Here is a 24,508-nt window from a genome sequence, read left to right on the forward strand (position 1 = left end):
TAGACAGAAACATAACCCCGGTACCCCCTTCCCCACCCACCCCTCCCCAATCACTACTTCACACCCACTTACAGCCTGACTCCAGTCTGCAAAGACTGGGCCCTTCCCCACCCACCCCTCCCCAATCACTACTTCACACCCACGTACAGCCTGACCCCAGTCTGCTAAGACTGGGCCCTCGTCCACTACACCCCCCCTCCTTGCTGCCCTACATCAGTCTGGCCACTTATCCATCACCAACAATAGAAATTGAGGAGGTGGAGAAGATATTCTGGAGACAGAAAAGCTGGAAATCTCCAGGACCAGACAATGTTTCCCCCTCTACCCTCAAGCTCTGTGCCGAACAACTGGCACCAGTCTACACAGACATTTTCAACCAGTCCCTGCAAACCTGCACTGTCCCTGCCTGCTTCAAAGTCTCCACTATTGATCCTGTACCCAAAAAGACAAGGATTTCTGGTCTTAATGACAACCTATCACACTGACCTCTGTAATCATGAAGACCTTTGAAAGACTTGTGCTGGCCCACCTGAAAAATATCACAAACCCCCTGCTGGACCCCCTGCAGTTTGCATACCAGGCCAATAGATCAGTGGATGACGCAGTTAATCGAGGCCTGCACTTCATCCTCCACCACCTAGACCGCCAGGGGACCTACGCAAGGATTTTGTTTGTGGATTTTAGCTCTGCATTCAACATCATTGTGCCAGAGCTACTACACTCCAAACTCTCCCAGCTGACTGTGCCTGAACCCCTCGGTCAGTGGATCACCAACTTCCTGACAGACAGGAAGCAGCATGCGAGGCTGGGAAAGCACATCTTGCATGTAGACCCGCAGCTTGGAACACCGCAAGGCTGCGTACTCTCCCCTCTCCCTTACTCTCTCTACACCAACGACTGCATCTCCACAGACTCCTCTGTCAAGCTTCTCAAGTTTGCGGATGACAAAACCCTGATTGGACTGATCCAGGATGGGGAGGAATCTGTCTACTGACCGGAAGTGACACAGTGCCTAGTGCCTTTGCAACAACCTGGAGCTCAATGCTCTTAAGACAGTGGAATTGATAGTAGACTTTAGGAGAGCTCCGCTCCCCTCCCCCCACTCACCATCAACAGCACCACAGTCACATCTGTGGAGTCATTTAAGTTCCTTGGAACCATCATCTCCAAGGACCTTAAATGGGAGGCCACCATCGACTCCACAATCAAAAAGGCCCAACAGAGGATGTACTTCCTGCGGCTGCTGAGAAAACACAATCTGCCAAAGACAATGATGGTCCAGTTTCATGCTGCCATCATAGGTCTGTCCTCACCTTCTCCATCATGGTCTGGTTTGGCTCAGCCACCAACCATTACATCCGGAGGCTGCAGCGCATCGTTCGATCAGCTGAGAAGGTTGTTGGCTGCAACCTTCCCCCCCAGTGACGAACTGTACACTGCAAGGGCCAGGAAGCGAGCAGGTAAGATCATCTCTGACCCCTCTCACCCTGGCCACAAACTCTTTGAAGCTCTTCCCTCTGGAAGGCGACTCCGGACTGTCAAAGCAGCCACAGCCAGACATAAAAACAGCTTTTTTCCACGAGCAGTAGCTCTACTCAATAACCAAAAGTCTGTTGCCTCCTTTTGCTCTGGTATTTTATTTCATTCTTGACCTGTTTAAACTATAATGTTTCATTCTTAATGTTTTAATGTTTTATGTTTTATGTTTTATTCTTAATTGTTTTCTGTATGTTGTGTTATTACTTGCGAGCAAAGCACCAAGGCAAAATACATACTTGGCTAATAAAATTTATTCAATTCAATTCTATTTATTTCAATATATATGTGCACGTTAACAATAATGCCATGATGTCAGGGGAATAATTTCCTGAGCATTAACATCTTGGATGACCTGGTTCCAAAACCTCCTCCAGGATAACATGCAAGGATGCTTGTTATAGCTTCTTACTTTAGTCTCATGACTGTACGATCAAATGTTGCTCTCACTCCATTAACAAGTTTGCAGATATCACTGCAGAGGTCCAGATCTCGATCAATGAAGAGACAGGGTACAGGAAGGAGATAGCGAGCTTACTAACATGGTGTCAAAACAACAGCTTATCTCTAAATGCCAATAGGATGAAGGAGCTAGTTATTGACTTCAGGAAGCAAGGTGGTGGTGCATGGCCCAGTCGGCATCAATGGTGCAGAAGTGGAGACGGTGCTCACAAAACTTCTTCACAGCTTCCCCAGGGGGTACAGCTTCTTGCTGCTACCTATTCAGGCAAGACGTTGAGGATTACTTCATGAGGAATAGGGCAAGTAAATGGAGGTGGACGGAGAAACAGAAAAGGAAGTGGAGAAACAGGAATGCGGCCACACAATTCAGAACACCATTCAGACTGGGTCTCGACTGATTTCAACCAGACCTTTCAATCTCCATGTTCCACATTTGTCATGTTTCTTTAATCACCACACGTCATCCTTTTTTTCAAAACAGTACAATGATATTCACAAAATGCACATTTCAATCCCATTTTCTAAAAACCCGTTGAGCTAGTATATGAGGGCATTAAATGACAGTGTAAAATGCGGGAGGCAATTAGGTAAATATGTGAGCTGAAGAATTGAAAATTGGCTGACAATAATTAGTGCATTGAGGTAATGGTGGGGGGTAATGGTTTGTGCAATGAATAAGGCTTTTGTTGGAATAATATGGATGGACAAAGGACTGAAGTTACTGAACGTGAATAAACACTATACGGATGCTCAACCACCTAGCACTGACACAAAGCATGTACTCTCCACCACTGCACTCACACACGTTTCCTCAATTCCCTGTTGTCTGAAGCTGGTGACAGTGGAAGCTTGAGAAATCAAAGGGATGTCTGCCAAGTGGCAAGATATAAAAAATGAGATAGTAAGATTTCCTGTTAGAGTGAAGGCAAAGCTGGCAGGAAGAGGGAACCTTGATTGATGAGGAATAATGAGGTAAAAAATAGCAAGGAAATGTCAAATACAAGCAGCTGTGATCAAGCGAGTCCCCTAAGGAGTGTAACGGATGCAGGAATACACTTTAGAAGGAAATAGGAGAGCAAAAAGTGCGATGATGAGATATCCTCGGATACAAGCTAAAGGAGAATCCTAAAAGACTTCTATAAGTTTAGTCAGAGCAAAATGGTGGTGAGGAAGAAAGCAGGGCCTCTTTAGGGCCAGTGTAGTAATCTATGTGTGAAGCCATGGAAGATGGGTAAAGTCATTAATGAATACTTCTGAATACTGTGGAGAAGCATACAAAGGGTGGTGGGTGTATGGAATGAGCTGCCGGAGGATGTTGTTGAGGCAGGTACTATCACAATGTTTAAAAAACGTTTGGACAAGTACATTGATAGGATAGGCTTAGAGGGAAATGGGCCAAATGCTGGCAGGTAGGACGAGTGCAGATGGGGCACGTTGGCCAACGTGGGCATGTTGGACCTAGGGGCCTGTTTCCATGCTATTCTATTATATGTCATTCTATGACATGGAAGCTGCTGAGTTCAAGAAAGAGAAAAATGATACCCTGAAGCTGGTGCAGGGGGCAAGGATTTAGATTCTTAGACCACTGGGATCTGTTTTGGGGTAAGGATGAATTGTACAAAATGTTGCAAAGGGTTGCACCTCAACAGGCGGGGGAACCAGCATTCTGACAGGCAGCTTTGCCACTGTTACACGGCTGGTTCGGGGGGGGGGGGGGGGGGGGGGTGAGTGAGTTGTGAATTTGTGGAATTCTCTGCCACAGAGGGCAGTGGAGGCCAATTCACTGGATGAATTTAAAAGAGAGTTAGATAGAGTTCTTGGGGCTAGTGGAATCAAGGGATATGGGGAGAAGTCAGGCGCAGGTTACTGATTGTAGATGATCAGCCATGATCACAATGGATGGTGGTGCTGGCTCGAAGGGCCAAATGGCCTCCTCCTGCACCTATTTTTTCTATGTTTCTATTGACATTATACAAGAGGTGCAGTTGGCAGTCTTGAAGCACATAAAGCTGAATAAATCCCAGGGATCCGATCAGATATATCCTACGACATTATTGGATGCAAGGGAAGAGACCTCCGAGACTGACTAATCTTCATTAGTCAAGGGTGAGGTACCAGAAGACTGGAGAATGGCTTTTGTTTTGGCTTTATTTCAGAAGGGCTAATAGAATGAGCCAGAAAACTGCAGGTCAGTTTGCCTTCCATCATAGATGGGAACGTCATTGGAAGAGATTCTGAGAGACAGGATTTATTTGCATTAGGAAGGGCAAAGACAGATTAGGAATAGCTAACATAAATTTTGTTTGTGGGAGATTCTGAAAACAAGTTGCATGAACATGATTTGTAATCGCATGGTTTTAGAATGTGGAGATGCGATAACATTGTTGACTTTAAAATTATAAAGTTATTTCATTGGGTAAATGCAGTGAAGCCACATAATGTAAAGTGGAAATTCTTTCCACAAAAGACTATTCCTGTGTCGATAAGAGCCTTTGAGAATAACACTGATAACTTAATATCAAAGATTCCATTCCACAAGTGCTTTGTCAACTGGGATGCTACTTTATAATGAGTGAATGTGACTTTTATCCTGCTCCACACATACACCTCCCTGCCAAAAGCAACATCAGCACACCCTTTGAATTAAGAAATGAACAGCATGGTATATTTCTTCAGAAGACATCAGCAGGGATAAGTTTATCTGATAAAGTTATGTCAAAACAAAACAAAGATAGTTGACGAGGTACAGATCATCTAGATCTAACAATCTTTAACAACAGTATTAAAGGGCTGAATGGCCTGCTGCCAGGTTGGCCCACAACTATTCAGGATACCGCACTAGCAAAAATTAATACAACTGCTTTAGGAAGCAGGAACATTTATATATCAGTGCCACCACTAGTGTAACTCTGCAGTGGTAGAATTTAAATGTCCTTAATAAAATCATTGGTGATTCTTCAATAATATTGTTTAGTAAATAATCATTAGCAAATAAAATGAACCAAAAATTAGTATTCAATTACATATATCTTACAACATTTTGATGCCTTCACTGGCATCCCATATTTCATTGCACAATTTGAAATATCTGTTTTCATTATTCTGGCCGGTTGAAATATTTTGGCAGTCCTTTGACATGTCCAGGGAAAATAACATCCTTTTGATGTAACATGCACCAATGACTCTGTTTTGAACAGTAAGCCACTGGTTCCACAGACAGAACATGTCCATCCCAATTTCCTCTCAAGTCTGGTGTAGATGATTAAATTAGGTGTCATTCTTATGGGCCACTTATGTTATTTTCCTGTGCAGAGGAGGATTTGAGACTGATGGTTGGTCAATCATTCTCGAACAGCTCCGTAATTGCATTATTTTCAGAAGAATATTGACACAAGCCATTTCTTACTGCTGCGGAAAGCAAGCTATTTCTAACTACTAACTTCGGAACATGGATTAGGATGTTCAGGATTCTGAGTCCTGCAGTAATTAGTCTTCTATAATGTGAATGGGTAATATATAATTTCACCAAAGGGTTGCCTGAATCAAGCAGTCAAGTCAATGAAGCTGTGTTTGTATTTTGCTTTTTATTTCTTATAAATGTCATGGAATTACTTGGAATGTCATGAAACCAAAGAAATGGAATTACTTAAACCAGGTATAATTTAGACTTGGTTACTTCTTATATTTTTCTGTGAGAATAGATAAGAAGCTTTTAATGGTACAGTGTAATTTATAAATAATTTTTGCCTACATCTTTAATTTTATGCAATGCCAAATATTCAAACTGAGCACAGTGGGAGTAGCGCATTCATGTGGGATCATGTAGTACTGGTGTAAATAGGTGATCAATAATCAGTGTGAACTAAGGGCTTGTTCCCCTGCTGTATCTCCAAACTAAACAAAACTAACCTAAACTTTTGTTTGTTTATAGCTCAGGCCCAGTACCTAAACATATTAGATTTTACTGCTGCTTTAACAAATACTAATTTTGTCTTAGAGTAAACTACCTGCTGTCGTTTTTCCACTGTATTGCAGAGTCCGTTTTATCACCCAGTCCTTAAACTTAAATATTCAATCCCTTGTTACCTCCTCTCTGTTGTTGGAGTATCTACTATCTGTAAAAAATACTACAGTAAAATCCATTTATTTTTCTGATGAGCTCTTTTTAAAACGATACAGCATGCAAACAGGCCCTTTGACTCATTGAGTCTCTGCCGACCATCATTCACCTGTTCACACTAGTTCTATGTTATCCCACTTTCTTATTTATCCCTGTACACTAGGGGAACTTTACAGTAGCCAAGTAACCTACAAACTTGCACATCTTTGCAAGATGGAAGGAAATGGTCTGAGATGAGGAAAAACTTTTTCACCCAGAGAGTTGTGAATCTGTGGAATTCTCTGCCACAGAAGGCAGAGAAGGCCAATTTACTGGATGTTTTCTGGAGAGAATAAGATTTAGCTCTTAGGGCTAACGGAATCAGGGGATATGGGGAAAAAGCAAGAATGGGGTACTGATTTTAGATGATCAGCCATGATCATATTGAATGGCGGTGCTTGCTCGAAGGGCCGAATGGCCTACTCATGCATCCATGAAACCGGAGCAGCTGAAGGAAACCCCACACAGTCACAGGGAGAAAGTGCAAACTCAACACAGGTCAGCACCCAAGGTCAGGATCGAAACCGAGTCTCTTGCGCTGTGAGGCTGCAGATCTACCAGCTCTGTAACAGTGCCACCCATGTAAAACCTATTTAAAATTTCTATTAAGATAAAACTTTCCATCCCCACCTTGTCTTGTGAAATTTTGGAGCGGCTGCTCTCTTTTGATACATTATCTGTCCAGCCAATAATCCCAAAACTGGTATTTGCGATTTAGAATCAGCAAAATGCAAGACAGAAAAGACCTTCCAGCCTAATCTCCAGCACCAGACCTTTTTAAAAAAAATGTTTTGCCTGCTAGCACGTCCCATATCTCTGTAATTCCCTAATCCTCAAGTACTGCCTAACCTTCATCTAATATTTGTTGATCGACCCTTATCCATGTCTTTTTCAAGAATGTTCCGGATTCCATCAATTCTGAGCTTTAAAAAAAAATCATCAGTTCCAAATTATTTATTCTTTATAATTGATCTCATTTTTCATCCACCTGCTGGAGGAAGAAACCTTTTCTCCATCTGCTCCAAGAAAATTTATCTTAATCTTATATAATCTCTTAACTTGTTCTGTTATTACGAGAACAGTACTCATCTCCTGAAGTAGACCACAACATCATAAATGATAAGAGTAGAATTAAGCCATTTGGCCCATCATGTCTACTCCGCCATTCAATCCTGGCTGATCCATCTCTCCCTCCTAACCCCATTCTCCTGCCTTCTCCCCATAACCTTTCACACCCGCGTCATGAATAAATTGGACCAGAACTCTTCACTGGTCCGAAACTGTTAACACGATAATAATTGATTCCAAAAGGTTTTTTTTCTTTAAGTATGGAGCACAGAATTGTCCAGAACACAACCCTGACCAATACCAACTTCTTTCAACTATTATTTCCACCTGAAAACAAGGTCGTTTTATTAGAGACTGAGCATCCAACAGAAATTTATACAGAAAGACACAGTGCTATAGTAACTCAGCGGGTCAAGCAGCATCTCTGGAATACATGAATAGGTGATGTTTCGGGTTGGGAAACCTTTTGAGGAAGGGTCCGATCCAAAGCATCACTTATCCATGTTCTCCAGAGATGCTGCCTGACCCGCTGAATAATTTCAGCACTTGTCATAAGTTCATAAGTGATAAAAGCAGAATTAGGCCATTTAGTCCATCATGTCTACTCCGCCATACAATCATTGTTGATCTATCTTTCCCTCTTAACCCCATTCTCCTGCCTTCTCCCCATCCCTGACCCCCGTACAAATCACCAGTTCTTTTTGAGTAAACCAGCATCTGCAGCTCAGTCACTGCACAATGCAGTACAACCACCATCTATCATTTACCTTACTCACACACTGGCTATTAATGAGGACCTGGGCAAACCTTTATACCGACCACCAAGTTCTCACATACTCAGCAATAAAACACATCTCACAGTCCGTTCACATTGCCTGCCCTTTCACTCTGAGAAGATATCACCTATCCACATAGCATTGTACTCATTAATCCAATTCTATCTCTTTTTCAGGTTAAGATGGCATATTACCAGAGGTAGCAAAAGCTAGCCAGCAGGGGATGCACATGGTTGCATCATCTTACTCCAAGAACAAAAAATGTATTGGGTAAAACTGGAGAAGTCATTTGAGGAATCATTCACAAAATGCTGGAGTAACAGGTCAGGCAGCATCTCAGGAGAGAAGGAATAGGTGACGTTTCAAGTCGAGACCCTTCTTCACAGCCACATTTGAGGAATCATGGTCAGCTGTGGGGCTGGAACCATTAACACCGAGTGCAAGCTCTTGTGAATTACAAGTTGCAGATTTGTAAGTATCTCCATTCATTCTCCATCACCATCATCATTCCCTTGTGCTTTATCGAAACAACAAACTACCAAAATGAAGGCAAGTGGTCATTACATCTGACACTGGTAGACACAAGTTCAGATACAGATTGTTTCTGTAACGTGGTTTGCTAATAGAGAAAGGATTTACATGTGGTGAAACAATGAACAGGAATGACTTTTCATCAGAGCAGCACAAACATGTTATCTCGTGGGAACAGATCATTTAAATGGCAGTACACTGAAAAGTATTGTGGAGGTCTTTGTTGGGATAATCTCTGGAAGGCAAATGATGGATTTTCACATGAAATACATACAAGCATTGTAAATTAATGGAGGGCTTATCATTATAATGAAATGATAACTTGAAGTTTCATTTCCTTGTATGACTTGCTCATTGAATGCTACAGACGCCATTGAATGACAAATGTCAGCCATTCAAGTGCATTTTGCCTGAATCTTTTGTAGCACATACTAAAGCATATCAAAAATAATTCGATTTAGCATTTGTACAGTGAAAAAGCTTGTTTTGTTTCGTGTTGTGTAACACCATTTTTAGATACATTTAAGTAATAGTGTATACAAATAGATCATTTTATTATAATTCATTTTACCCTTAGTCTATAACAAATGCACATATAAACAACAGATAATTATGCCTTACTTCACTCCAATTGCCCACAGTCCAATTTGAAGGACAAGGAATATCTCTGTTGCATGGCATTTGAGTCCTTGATTTCAGAAGTTGTTTACATTCTGAATTGGGAAGTGCCTGCTCGTCTGTTCCCACGGTACGAATGCAGAGAACTGTGCGTTTCTTGATCCCAGCATTGCCACATGATGCTGAGCATTCCTGCCACTCACCAGTCCACCACCTGTAAAAATTGAGAAGGTGAAAAAAGACCTTTCACCAAAGTTCAAAGATCCAGTTTATCAGTGTTCATAAGGTCATAAGTGATAGGAGCAGAATAAGGCCATTCAGCCCATCACGGCTACTCCACCATTCAATCATGGCTGATCTATCTTTCCCTCCGAACCCCATTCTCCTGCCTTCTCCCCATAACCCATTACACCCGTACCAATCAAGAATCTATCTCTGCCGTAAAAATATCCAATGACTTGGACCCCATAGCCTTCTGTGGCAAAGAATTCCACATCTTCAATTATGTTGAGATATGGTTTGTTCTAAACTGGTTTTGAATTTGAACCTCAGCTTGGAATTTTTGCTTAAAGTGGGAATATTCCCTGTGGCCTTTTCAAAGATCTGCCATATAATGGGTAGTTGACCTAATCCAAAATTAGTCACAAATATACGATAGGAATGTTGTAGCATAACATTACTACTGAGAATCGATAGGAGGACAAGTTCCGCCAGGCGGAGGAGTGTTTTGGTGTAGGGAAACTGATTGAGTTTTCACTTAAGGAAAATCGAGAGGGCCTGAGAACTTTGTGGTGGGAACGAGAGGTGTAAAGGGATTGGAAGTCCAAGGTAAAGGAGAGGCGATGGGGACTTGAAAGCTATGGAAGTATTGAATAGTGTGTGAGATGTCTTGGATGTAGGTCTGAATGGAATAGACAAAATAGAATTGGGGTTTCTGGAGAAGAGTTCAGTCTTCTTCTTTCGTGTCCATCTTCTATGTTGTGGGGTTGGAGCAGCCAGAAGCAATGGGTCTGTCAGGGCAGTCCTGTTTGTGGATTTTGGTAAGAGACAAAAATAGCAGTATGGGGCAGGGAGACTATAAGGTTGGAGGTGGCGTCATAGAGTCAAAGGCTGATACAGTGTGGAAACAGGCCCTTCGGCCCAACTTGCCCATACCAGTCAACAATGTCCCAGCCACACTAGTCCCACTTGCCTGCGCTTGGTCCATATCCCTCCAAACCTCCAGAGGAATTGAGATTGGAGTGGGTTAGGGGAGTGGAGAAGTCAAGATGGTTGATGTCACACCAGGAATTGGAAATAAAAAGGTCCAAAGAGGGTAGAAGATCAGCAAGGGGAGTCCATGCGGAGAAGGAATTTAGGAGACATTCTTTATTTAATGGAATGAGTCCCAGATGATCATACCACCTTCAAATACACCACTAAATTGGCAAATTCATCTGGACAGTTCTGTTTTGTACCTCTTATATGCAAGTGTATATGCACACAGCTTCTGTACAACATATTCAGTTCAGTTCAGAATAAATCAGTAATAAAACAGTAATTACCTGGAAGGGCAATCCATTTTGTTGCATTTTTGTTGTTTGTCATCAGGACGAGTCCTTGCATTGCAGAACCTGTCTTCCACAACTCTGGGTGTCTTTTCCACACATCGAACAATTTGGCGTTGAACTCCTGAGATTTTAAGAAGTATTTTGCATTAATTTCTGGAGTGCTGCACCAAATCCAAGGACTTCAATTATGCTCTTCGGGGAAACTACTGAACAAGCAACTGACATTTTACAATTTTGAATCTAAATGATCAATTTTTTCTAGAAGCAATGTTATAGGCACACTGGTTTGCATTATGGCGTTTTGAATTTCCCAAGTGTTTTAGAGTCATAGAACCATACAGTGAGGAAACAGGTCCTTCGACCAAACTTGTCCATGACGACCAAGATGCCCTATCCTAGTCCCATTTTCTCGTGTTTGGCCAATATCCCTAAATCCTTCCTATTCACATACATGTCCAAATTTTTTTTAAATGTTGTTATAGTACCTGCCTTAACTACCTCCTGTGCAGCTCGTTCCATATACTCACTACCCTTTGTATTAAAAATTTGCCCCTCTGGTTCCTATTAAAGATCCCACTGTAATATTTGTTAACCATTTTTGCTATCTATGATACCACTTTAGTGTCATGGCAAACTTAACTGTATTCATGCATGGCACATCTGATTTGTTTGGATAGCATGTAACACAAAGCTTTTAATTATACCAGGGTACAGGTGACAATAATAAATCTAAACTTAAACTTGATCCCAGCTGCCTGGACTTGACAATGCGTGCTTCTCTTTCCTGACCAGACCCGCAATTTCTCTCAACATCCAGGCTTCCTTCCTCTCAGCAGTCTTGCATCCTCCTTTTTAACCGTTGCTTCTATCTCGCCTGTAGCATTATACCCGGTAACATTAAAACACCAGTCCCACCCTCTTTTGGCTATGTTTCGGTAACGGCTACAACGTCCCAGTTACATGTACCTAAATAAGCCCCGGGTTGATCTGTCTTTCTCGTCTTGCCTCTTGGTTGAAATAAATGCAATTTAATTCAACAATACTTCCCCGCTCTCCGCCATGGTTCTGCCTACCCTGTCCACTGAACTTGCATCATCAGCTTCCTTACCGACTTCCAGCCTCTCACCTGCTTCAGTCCTGTATCGGATCCCATACCCCGTAGATCCTGTTTTATCTCTTCATCCTTATTGACTGTTATTTGTATTACCTGGTGGAAGGTCGTAGCTCAACTATTTAAATGCAGTAGCAGACAAGTGTTGATGAAACACACAGAAGGACATTCATTGTGGTGATCTTAAAGACATGGAATGTTTCCTTTGTGTTTTCTAACAATTAGGGAGAGCAGATTGCAAAGGTCCAGAGAGTCAACAGACTGCAAAGGTACAGAGAGACAGCGGAACTTTGGAATGTCTCCTATCACTCTTACAAACTTCTACAGATGTATCGTAGGAAGCATACTGTCGGGTTGCATGACATCTTGATTTTGGAACAAATCAGCCCAAGACCGCAAGAAATCACCGGGAGTTGCAGATGCATCCCAGTCCATCACATAGACCAGATTCCCCAGCATTTACTCCATTTACACTGCACTGTTGCCTTGGAAAAGCGCCAACATAATCAAAGATCTTTCTCAACCCGGTCATTCCTTCTTCTCCCTGCTCCCTTTGGGCAGAAGATAGGTTGAAAGTGTGCAACTTCAGACTTAGGATCAGCTTCTTCCCCTCTGCTATCAGGCTTCTGAATGGGCCAACAAAATGAACACCATCATTTAAAGGAGGCAAGATTTATATTAGTTATTGACCCACATCTGCTTTTAATATGGTAATAAATTAATATATACAATGCTTTTACTGACATATAATCATGAAAAATTACTGCCTTTACCTCTAATCTTATGCTACAAATACAAATCAATAAAACGCAAAATAAATCTCTGAAACTAAGTGTCAATATTATCTGCTGAAATTAATAAAAATACAATTTGAATTCTGCCAATTTCAGTTATGTACTTGGGAACTGAACATTACAAAGGGACTTTGACAGACTGAGTAGTAACATCTATGGACACATTCAGTGTCAGGAAATGTGAAGTTATGCACTTTGATACTGAAAAAGACAAAATATTATTTTAATGGCATGAGAATAACTTTTCAATTGTAGAGATTTCAGACTCCAATGGAATGATACTTCACCTCATATACTGGTATTGGAAGTGATATATTACAGTTTTATTTGAATTATCTCGTGCTTAAAAGATTAAATTTAGAGTCAGGTTAAAGAAACGGTTTGATTTCCCTTGCGTTCAAAAGGATTAAAGCATAATCAAATAAAAATGAAAATAAGAAATGATTCACTGAGGCAAAATGTTGTGGATGCTAGAAGTATAAATAAAACAGAACATGCTGAAAATACTCTGTGGGATAGAGATCATCAATGACGAGGGAATTAAAATTGCAGGCAGAAAATTCCGTCTTCAGAAATGCTGCTGATGTGATTTGACTAAGTGGGGGGAGATTATTTTGTCAATGGGACAATCTAGCACAAGAGGGCATCATAATATTTGTGCTGAGAAAAAAAAGTCAAATGGTAGTGGAAATCTGGAATAACTTTTTCCAACTAGTGGCAGATTTTCAAGATAAGAGATGAATAGACAATAGACAATAGGTGCAGGACTAGGCCATTCGGCTCTTCGAGCCAGCACCGCCATTCAATGTGATCATGGCTGATAATTCTCAATCAGTACCCCGTTCCTGCCTTCTCCCCATACCCCCTGACTCTGCTATCCTTAAGAGCTCTATCCAGCTCTCTCTTGAATGCATTCAGAGAATTGGCCTCCACTGCCTTCTGAGGCAGAGAATTCCACAGATTCACAACTCTCTGACTGAAAAAGTTTTTCCTCATCTCAGTTCTAAATGGCCTACCCCTTATTCTTAAACTGTGGCCCCTTGTTTTGGCTCCCCCAACATTGGGAACATGTTTCCTGCCTCTAAAGTGTCCAACCCCTTAATAATCTTATACGTTTCGATAAGATGTTGGTATCAAAATTCAGGGAAAATAGGCTGATAAACAAAGTTAAAGATGAGAACAGTGCTGAATGGTGGGGTAGTAGCAAGGGTTTCTACGTATATTTTATCCATGTCCCTAAAACCCTATGCTGTCAATGTACTTACACATTGCTGATATGAAATAATTCCCTTCATTTAGACCCAATGAGCTTTGGTGACAATATAACATTTCATTCACTTTTTATTTGCACTCAATAGGAATATATTTGATGGAATTATTTGGTAATCTATGACATCTGAAATAAATAATTGAAAACAGTTGATTCTTAATAACCTATGAAATGGAGAACTCAGTGGGTCAGGCACAATCCGAGGAGGGTGTTTCGGTTTCGGACTCTTCTTCAGACTGATTGTAGTAGGGGGAAGAAAGCTGGAGAGGAAAGGTCGGGGATGGAACAGAGTCTGGCAAATGATGTAGACGCAGGTTAGGGAGGTTAATTTGACAGATGGGTGGAGTAAGTGACAAAGGAGATTAAAACATGTTAGATAAAGAGGAGTGAAATGGAGAGGAGTGAAATGTAAAGCCAGAGGGAGGGAAATGGGTGGAAGGGGACGGGGGTAAGTGGAGAAAGTGAGATATAATGGAAATGAGGGAATCAGGTAGGGCAACTGGATGTGCAGAGGGAAAAGGGGCAAGGTGATGGGGGAGGGGGGTTGCAGGGTGGGTGAGTGTAGGAGAAATGATGTGCACCAGGTTTGAGGGAAAGAGTTGTGCACTGGAGTGGGAGAGGGACACACAGGGAAGAGAGATGGGTGGGGTATATTATTTGAAATTAGCGAATTCAATGTTCATACCATTGGGTTGTGAGCTACTCAAGTGCAACATGAAGTGCTTTTCCTCCAGTTTTCTTTGTGGCCTCACTCTGACAAAGGAGGAGACCAAAGATAGAAGGATCGGTCTGGGAATGGGAAGGGGAGTTAATATGGTTAGCACCCAGGAGATCTCCAAAACTCTAGCATTTGCAGTTTATTTATCTCTGGTGTCACTTCTCTTCATGTGACTAGTTTGCAGAGTGACAATCCCCTTCCCAGAGACTAGTTACCCAGGCAGTTGTGAACAATGGGCATCGTGGAGATACAAGTAGAAATGAGAGGAGTGGGTTATTGAAGAGGTGGGGATGTAATTGGAGTCATGTTTCCACAGGGAAATATGGCTTTGAGAGAAAAATTGAACAAATAAGTGTTCAACCTATGAATATTTCTGGTCCCTATCAGAGAATCACTTGTTGGTGCATTACCTTGTCCACATGGTGCACTACATTCTGTCCAAGCTCCGTATTTCCAGAAGAACTCTGGCTGTCCAATTCTGTTCTCTTCTTCTGTATCTTTCTTAATTGTGTATTCATATCGGATTCCTGGGTTTGTCTCTTGAAACAGTAGCTAGATTTTGGAATTCCAATGTTAGAAGGACGTTAAGTCAGAAGTTCCAATGAGAAATCAAACATTCACTTTGTAACATTGAGCATGTTTCGCACATGAGGGAAAAAAAGCAGAAAATGCTGAAACACTCAGGCTGCAACTTCAGAACGAGAAACAAAGTTAATGTTTTGCGTCAAAGATGCTCCATCAGAACTAGATAACAGAGAAAACAAGTTCTCAATTCTGATAAAGGGTCTTCAACTTGACACCTTAACGCTATTACTCAAATGCTGTCTGACTTACAGAGCATTTCCATTGTTTTCTGTTTTTAATTCAGATTTTCATCATCTGCAGTTTCAGGGTTTTCTCCTTCATTGACTGTATAATATATGGATCTACTCCATATATCATTTCCATGGCTGAAATTGACACTCTCAGATATATTCAGGTTCATCTGAATCAGCAAAATTGATATGTGTCACTTCTCTGCAGTAAGATCCCCCTTCCCATTCCCAAATCCACCTTTCTGTCCATTGCTAGAATGAGGGCACACACTAATTGGAAGAACAGTACCTCATATTGGATATTGCACCTCACTTGGATCACATACAACCCATCACTGAACATTGAATTCTCCATTTATAGGTAACAACCCACACATCCCTTTTCCCCCTTTCTCTTCCCTGGGCCTCACTTGGATGCACGTCCTTTTCTCCCAGTGTCTTGATCCCTTTGCTGTTCATCCATCCCCTTCCACTTATATCCCTTCCTCTGGCTTCACAATGTACTCCTCATCTTTCGCCTTTAGTCTGAGTTCCAGATTCAAGATCAAGATTCAATTTATTGTCATTAAGGTATATTGTCATGTATCATTAAGGTACAGTCAAATTTGAGTTACCATACAGCCATACTAAGTAAAAAGCAACAAGACACACAGCCACATAAAATAAAATTTAGTTATTTTAGTTGGTTTAGGTTTGTGTAGTTTAGAGATACAGCGCAGAAACAGGCCCTTTGGCTCACCGAGTCCGCGCCGACCAGCAATCCCTGTACACTAGCACTATCCTGCACACTAGGGACAATTTATAATTTTTATCAACGGCAATTAATCTACAAACCTGTACGTATTTGGAGTGTGGGAGGAAACCGAAGCACAGGGGGCAAACCCACGTGGTCACAGAGTAAATGTACAAACTCTATACAGACAGCACCCATAATCTTGATCGAACTCGGGTCTCTGGTGCTGTCAAGCAGCAACTCTACCGCTGCGCCACCGTGCCACCATCTTCTTTTCATCTCTTGACCTTGTCCACCCATCTCCCTCATCTGTTTTTACCGATCTGTTGCCAGGTCTTGTACTGCCCTCCACTTTTTTTTCTCAGTTCCCCCCCCCCTCCCCCTCTAATTCAGGCAATTAGTCTGAAGGAGGATATCAACCTGAAAGGTCACCTATCCATGTCTTCCAGGCATGCTCCTTGACTTCCTGTTTTTCTCCAGCCAGTTGTGTCCTTTTTACTCGTCACATGCTTCCAGATTGAGAAACAAGCTTCCACCGTCATTCTTTCCTTCCTACCATGAAGCATGTATCCATGTACTTTATTCTCAGACCTTCTTAAATGGAGGCACCACATCAGCGATCCAACTCGTGTCTAACGATGACTCATATATCTCAGCCAGCACTCCTGCAAATTCTTCTCTAACTTTCCATGGTATCCTTGAATATATTTGATCAGGCCCAAGTGATCAATCTACCTTCATACATCTTAGGACATTCAACACCACCTCGACTGCTAAACTATCATCAAGACATCACCGAAGGTATTTATTTCACAAAATGCTGGAGTAACTCAGCAGGTCAGACAGCATCTCGGGAGAGAAGGAATGGGTGACATTTCGGGTCGAGACCCTTCTTCAGACTGATGTCAGGGGGGCGGGACAAAGGAAGGATATAGGTGGAGACAGGAAGATAGAGGGAGAACTGGGAAGGGGGGGGGGGGAGTGAAGGACAGAGGAATTATCTAAAGTTGGAGAAGTCGATGTTCATACCACTGGGCTGCAAGCCGCCCAAGCGAAATATGAGGTGCTGTTCCTCCAATTTCCGGTGGGCCTCACTATGTCACTGGAGGAGGCCCATGACAGAAAGGTCAGACTGGGAGTGGGAGGGGGAGTTGAAGTGCTCAGCCACTGGGAGTTCAGGTTGGTTAAGGCGGACTGAGCGAAGGTGTTGAGCGAAACGATCGCCGAGCCTGCGTTTGGTTTCGCCGATGTAAAGAAGTTGACATCTAGAGCAGCGGATACAATAGATGAGGTTGGAGGAGGTGCAGGTGAACCTCTGTCTCACCTGGAAAGACTGTTTGGGTCTTTGGATGGAGTTGAGGGGGGAGGTAAAGGGACAGGTGTTTCATCTTCTGCGGTTGCAGGAGAAAGTGCCCGGGGATGGGGTGGTTTCGGTAGGAAGGGACGAGTGGACCAGGGAGTTACGGAGGGAATAGTCTCTGCGGAACGCAGAAACGGGAGGGGATGGGAAGATGTGGCCATGCACTATCACTTCTTACACTATCAAGACATCACCAATAGCTTTCCGAAGTTCCCTTGTCTTTCTCCAGATTAAAAACAGAGGAGGAATAGTCATTTAGGATCTTTCCCATCTCCACAATAGTTGAGAACTTCGGTTTTTGAGGGGCCCTATTCTATCTCCAGTTCCCTTAAAATGCTTATGAAACCTCTTTGGATTCTCCTTAGTCTTATTTGCCAGAGCTATTTCATGGCCTCTTTTTCCCCTTCTGATTTCCTTCTTAAGTATGTCGGAAAATAACTGCAGATGCTGGTACAAATCGAAGGTATTTATTCACAAAATGCTAGAGTAACTCAGCAGGTCAGGCAGCATCTCAGGAGAGAAGGAATGTGTGATGTTTCGGGTCGAGACCCGAAACATCACACATTCCTTCTCTCCTGATATGCTGCCTGACATACTGAGTTACTCTAGCATTTTGTGATACCTCTCTTCTTAAGTATGCTCTACAATTCCTTGTATTCCTCTTGGGATATACGTGATCCCAGCTGTCTACACCTAACACATGCCTCCTTTTTCCTGACCAGTGCTTGAATAGTTAAATGCTGCAGAACACTCTCACTGCGTACAGTTTAAGTATGCCTTGTGGACTTTAAAACCTGCATTAAGGTCTGGAACTGGCAGTAATGTCTATACAGTCTTATAGCACGGAAACAATTTTGGGTGTTGAACAATTTTGAAGAATATTTTTTAACTCCCACCAAGGAAAAATGCTATGAGTTTCTCTTCAATGTTTCAGAAGGAATTTACTCATGTCAAAGCAACAATGAAAACTATGCTTCAACATCAACTAATTCTCAAATAATTTGAAAGATCTCAGGATTCTGAAAGGTAAGTTCCACCGGGTGGTGCCGTGACGGCAGCCTCGCCAACAGCCTGTCTGTCCGTCTTTTCATCTTTTTATTTGTTATTTTTAGTGTGTTTTAAAAGTTTGTGTTAATGTTCTCTGGTTTGTTTTATGTGGGGGGTGGCCGGGGGGGTCGGGGAAACCTTTTTTCAATCTCTTACCTTGCCGGAGATGCGATTGTCTTTCGGATCGTATCTCCGGTCGCTCTGCGGCCTAACATCATGGAGCTGGCGGCCTTGCTCGAGACTGACTTTGAGCCCCACCGCGGGACATGGATTTACCATCGGAGCCTGCGATCCCTTGCCTGGGATCGACGCTCCAACCGTGGCCTGCGGACTTCACCATCGAGGAGCTCGCAGTCTCGGGTAGAGACCAATGTCGGGAAGCTCCAAAGAACGCAGAAAGGTTTGACCAGCCACGACCCAGGTCAGATCGCCCAGCGCGGGGGAGCTGAGATTTCCCCCAATGCAGGAGCTTGATTGCCCCGACGCGAGGGCTTGACCACCGGCAACGGGAGTCAAGATCGCCCCGTCAATGGAAGGCTTGAGGCCCCTGACTGCAGGAGGACAAAGAAGAGTTGAACTTTTCTTTGCCTTCCATCACAGTGAGGAATGTGGAGGAGTCACTGTGGTGGATGTTCATGTAAAAATGTATTTTGTGTGTTCTGTTGCTTTTTATTGGTATGACTGTATGGCAAATGAAATTTCTCGTATGTTACAAAACACACTTGGCTATAAAGTATGATTATGATGATTATGTAACTTCAACATTTTCTTTTCCAGACATTCAATACAAGTTTTAATTTTGAAACCAGCCACAATTTTGTATGCACCTTTTGATATATACTGCTGATTGAAATTATGTCTTTCAAGGTAGATCTTAACAGGTTTCTTTTTTTTTATTTTTTTTTTTTTTTTTTTTTTTTTTTTTTTTTTTTTTCTTTGGAAGTAAGCACATTACATTTTAATGGTTCCTTTTTACAGGTGCCAAGAATTATTAAAACATTATTTGTACAACTTCCTTTTTAAAAAGAAATGAGAAAGAAAGAAGTAGTGAAGAGTAAAGAATAAATTAGTGAGTATAGAGTGAAAAAAAAAAAAAAAAAAAAAAAAAAAAAGAAAAAAAAAAAAAAAAAAGAAATGTGCGAAAGTAAAGCAAAAAGGAGATTCTCCCACGCAACCAATCGATGTTTTTTAATATTCTTAATCAATTTTCAGTCAAACCCAGAATTTTTAATTTTATGCTGATATTACACCGCATGATTCCACATGGCACCATGCAGTGGTGAAGGTGCAGCATTGAACTCAGCTCCTGCTAAAAATCGTGTTAAAAGCTGTTTCTAAAGTCGGGACCGATTTAAAAACATCCACCGGCGGCAGGTTGGTGTCGTGGGAGTAATATCAGCAAATAATGTCGAGAAATTTGAGCTTTAAAAGGATTTTTTAGATGAAAAAGTTAAAACATCAAAGGGGACCTAAGAAATCCACTATCAGACTCCGGCTGGAAGAAGATTTGGCAGCCCTCCAAATAGCAACTGAAAGTTCAGATGAAGAGTCTGATTCTCAACTATTAGTATCTGAAATGGCTACAAAAGGAGAGACGAAAAGGACAGAAAAGGAGAAAGAGATGAAGCAGTGGGAAGAAACGGTAAGAGCTGATCTTACTAAAGATCTTACCGTAGATCTTACTAAGGAATTCTCCAAAATGCTTACTAATATGAACAAGATACTGGAGAGTAAATTATCTAAAATGGAGGTTAACCTCTCCAAGAAAACAAAGGCTGCACGTGCTGAATCAAAGGAACAGTTTGAATTTTTGGAGCGACAGCTGTCGGATCTGGATCTGAGGACAACTCAGGAATTTGCGAGAATGGATAATGATTATAAGAAGAAATGTGATGAATTGAAGGAAGGAGTTGATAAGTCGACAGAAGATATGAAGGTGGAAATACGTGAGATGTCTCGGGAAATATCGACACTGAAAGAAGAACAAGGGGTCAATCGCGAACAATTGAATAAATTGACAGACAAAATTCAACACTTCGAAGCTAGATCAAGGAGACAGAACTTGAGGATTGTAGGAGTAAAGGAAGGGCAAGAGCTAGGAATTTTAATGACTGAGCTCGTTACTAAAATACTCAAAGATGTCTTTAAGTTGAAGGAAAATCCGAGGATTGATGTCGCACATCGGGTAGGTCGCTTCAGAAGAGAATTAAATGCTCCCCCAAGACAGATTATTGTGAAATTTTTGGACATTTCAAGTTTGGATAAACTTATGAAGATGATACCACATGGGGAGAGGCTTACAATTGATGGAGAAATTGTCAGATTCTACAGAGACTACCCACGCGAAATACTGGAAAAAAGAAATAATTTTAGAAGAGCAAGCAGCATTCTGCAAGGTAAATCGGAGGTGAGATATGGAGTTGTGTTTCCCGCGAAAATGAAAATTTATTATAACTCTATTCAACGCGCCTTCACGGACCCGGATTTGGCATTTAATTACGCACAAGAAATTGTAAAGAAAATAGAAAAAACAGAAGTAAAAGCGGATGAATAAATGTCTATTGGGAATCCGTGCGGTAATTAAGACGATGGAACTGCTCTAGACATTAACCAGACAGGCTTATCTGTCAGGAATGTGTATGCAATGGACAGGCCCTGGTTTCAACCTTGAACAGATAAGGAGAAGAGAAATAACTGAAAAAACATTTTGAAACAATACGATCAGATTGGAAAGAAAAGCAAAGGACATTATGGACTTAAAAAATGGTTTGTAATACAGTATATATGTAATGTAAAGAATTAATTAATTATATAAACTTAAGATCTCTAATCAAGGGTTACGCTAATATAGTAATGTTACACTAATAAGAGGAACCAAGTTATTAACCCAATGGATTTAGGGGATAAGGGGTATATAGTGTAAAGAGACGTCCTTTGCACACAGAGTCTTTTACTGGATATTGTTTATTAATTTCACTACACACATGTTGTGCCCTAGCTGTCCGTGGTCATCACTGGAACTAGAGAGCGAGCTGGAGGTGGGGAAGCTACAATTATACAAGAGACAATGGGGAGTGGTTAGTAGTGGTGAGGTCACTATGTTAAAGGAACATGCACTGATCTACATCCTTCCTCTTGGAAACAAAAGTGACCACGGCTCATGCGCTAGGCTCAAACTACAAGCAGGGAGCAGATAGAATGCAGCACAACACAGACTACTCGTACACACCGTACCGGACAGGCGGCCTGACCACTCTCCCAGAGCGGGTGCGCAACGCACCATCCCCTCCGGTCGAAGGAACAGCATGGACGGGTGCGGGTACAGAGGCTGGGGAACCAGGGGAAGGAGGAGGACTGGGAAGCGATACACGCGCAGGCGAGGGAGGGGAAGGGGGCTGGGGCGACTGCGGATGTACCGGAGCAGGAGGCACATCAGGCACCGGGGACTGGACGGGAGGTGAATACGGGACCGCGGGAGGCGGTGCAGGCTCGTTTACCAGCATCAGGTGCTGGCGGGTACGACGATACACGGTGCCCTCGTAGTTGACCAGGTACGACCGTGGAGAGTCAGCATTGCCGACGACCACGGCCAGCCGGTGGTGACCGGAGGTGGACTCCATCCGGACAACCTGGCCAGCGAACAGAGGTGGAAGGGGACGGGACGATTTGTCAAAGGAGCGCTTCTGAATGAGCTGCTTTTCAGTGAAGCGCTCCCTGACAGCGGCAGGGCTCCGAGCCGTGGGTTGCAGGGATTGCTGGGAAACGGGGATAGGGGGTCTAGTGGTGCGGGACATGAGGCGCTGGGCAGGGGAACCGAGCGCGGGGTCCCGGGAGATGTTGCGGAGGTTGAGGAGGGCAAGGTACAAGTCCGAACTGTCAAGCCGGCAACGTTCCATCAGTTCCTTAGCGCTGCGGACAGCGCGCTCTGCAAGTCCATTGCTTTGCGGGTACTCGGGGCTGCTGGTGATGTGGCGAAAGTTCCACCGGGTGGCGAAAGCAGCAAACTCCGCGCTGGTAAACTGGCTGCCGTTGTCGGACTGGAGGGATGCCGGGGAACCAAAGGTAGAGAAGTGGCGGCGAAGCTTCCCGATGACGGCAGCAGACGTGAGGGACGGCAGCAGGTCCACCTCGAACCAGCTGGAGTAGGAGTCCACCAGGACCAGGTAGTGTTTGCCACGCCACTCGAAAATATCAGCGGCAACAGCCATCCACGGCAACTCGGGAGCCGGCTGCTGCAGGAGAGGCTGGCGCTGCTGATGAGGTAATAGGCTGTTGCAGGCAGCGCAGGCGGAGACCCTGTCCCGGATGTCCTTGACCATGCCAGGCCAGTAAAACTGTGCTTGGGCCTGGGATAACGTGGCCTCCACCCCTGGGTGTCCGTTGTGGGCAGTCTGGAAGTAGTGATCTCGCAGCGCAGCCGGCACCACAACCTTGTGACCCTTCACCACCACGCCCGCGTGCAGCACCAGTTCATCCCGAACCAGGAAGTAGGGCACGGCACCAGCCGGCAGGGAAGACCGTCGTTCAGGCCAGCCACGGCGGATGACGCCCTCAAGCTGTTGAAGGTTCGGATCAGCGGCAGTGTGTGTGACCAGTGACTGCATCTGCCAAGATGGAACGATGTTGACGTTCAACACCATCAGGTCAGCCGATTCGTACGGATGGCGGGAAGTGGAAGGTAGTGGGGCACGGGACAAAGTGTCTGCCACGAACATCTCCTTGCCTTTGCGGTACACGATTTTGAATGTGAAACGCTGCAGCTGCAGCATCATTCGCTGCAAGCGGGACGAGGCTGCGTGGATGGGCTTGTTTAAAATAGAGACCAGCGGCTGGTGGTCAGTTTCGATGGTGAAAGTTTTTCCAAGAACGTAGTCTCTGAATTTGGAGCACGCGAACACCACGGCAAGGAGCTCCTTTTCTATCTGGGCGTAGCGCTGTTCAGCAGGGGTCATTGTGCGAGAGGCATAGGAGACGGGCAGCTGTCGGTCGTCGTAGAGCTGCAGGCAGGCAGCACCAAGGCCGAACCGAGATGCATCGCAGGTGAGGACGATTGGCCTGTTCAGGTCGAAGAACTGCAAAGTGGGGGTCCGTGCGAGTCTGGACCTCAGGGCCACGAAGGCCGATTGGTGGTGCGGGAGCCAGACCCAGGCATTGTCCTTCTTGGTCAGCTCCCTCAGGGGGGCACTCAGTTCGCTGAGGTCGGGTATGAACTTACCCAAGTAGTTGACCATGCCCAGGAAGCGCTGCAGGCCGGGCACGTCAGTGGGAGCGGGCATTTTGGTGATCGCCGCCGTCTTCTCGGGGTCTGGCTTCAGGCCCCCCGCCGTGAAAACGTGGCCGACGTAGGTGACTTCCTCAACGCGGAACCGACACTTCCTTCGATTAAGCTTGAGGTTGATCTCACGAGCCTTGTCCAGGACTTGGCGGATGTGTCGGTCATGCTCAGCGACGTCCCTCCCGTACACCAGGATGTCATCCACAATGATGGCGCACGGCAACCCAGCAAACAGCTGCTCCATCGTACGCTGAAAAACCTCGCTTGCCGAGTTGATCCCAAAAGGCATGCGGAGGAAACGGAACCTGCCGAACGGTGTGCTGAAGGTGGTCAGGAAGGAGGAACGTGCATCCAGCGGGATCTGCCAAAAGGAGCTCTTGGCATCCAGGACCGAGAAAACTGTGGCTGGACCGACCTGTGCCGCGACGTCCTCCACCGTCCGCATGGGGTAGTGCGGGCGTTTAATAGCCAGGTTCAGGTCCTTGGGGTTGATGCAGATCCTGATCTCGCTCGCGTCCTTCTTGGCAGCGACCACCATGGTGGAGACCCACTGGGTGGGGGCACTCACCTCCTTGAGGATGCCCATGTCCACCATGCCACGTAGTGTGGACTCCACGCGGCCCTTCATGGCAAAAGACACACGGTGGGCCGGTCTGACCACTGGGTCGACCCCCGGGTCCACAAC

The 24,508-nt window shown here is 43.9% G+C and overlaps 1 protein-coding gene across 1 annotated transcript in view; it reads right to left on the reverse strand.

Moving 5' to 3' along the window:
* The window catches only part of LOC144608742 (A disintegrin and metalloproteinase with thrombospondin motifs 12-like), a 417,538-nt gene that overhangs the window by 73,445 nt on the left and 319,585 nt on the right, over nucleotides 1–24,508 (reverse strand). Inside the window, exons 16-18 of the mRNA XM_078426828.1 lie at nucleotides 15,004–15,145; nucleotides 10,695–10,821; nucleotides 9,154–9,364 (exon numbers count right to left, since the gene is read on the reverse strand). Coding sequence (XP_078282954.1) covers nucleotides 9,154–9,364; nucleotides 10,695–10,821; nucleotides 15,004–15,145 — 480 coding nt within the window. The remainder of the gene's footprint in view (nucleotides 1–9,153; nucleotides 9,365–10,694; nucleotides 10,822–15,003; nucleotides 15,146–24,508) is intronic.

Source organism: Rhinoraja longicauda, chromosome 1 (assembly GCF_053455715.1).
Source record: "Rhinoraja longicauda isolate Sanriku21f chromosome 1, sRhiLon1.1, whole genome shotgun sequence".
NCBI classification, from domain to species: Eukaryota; Metazoa; Chordata; class Chondrichthyes; order Rajiformes; family Arhynchobatidae; genus Rhinoraja; species Rhinoraja longicauda.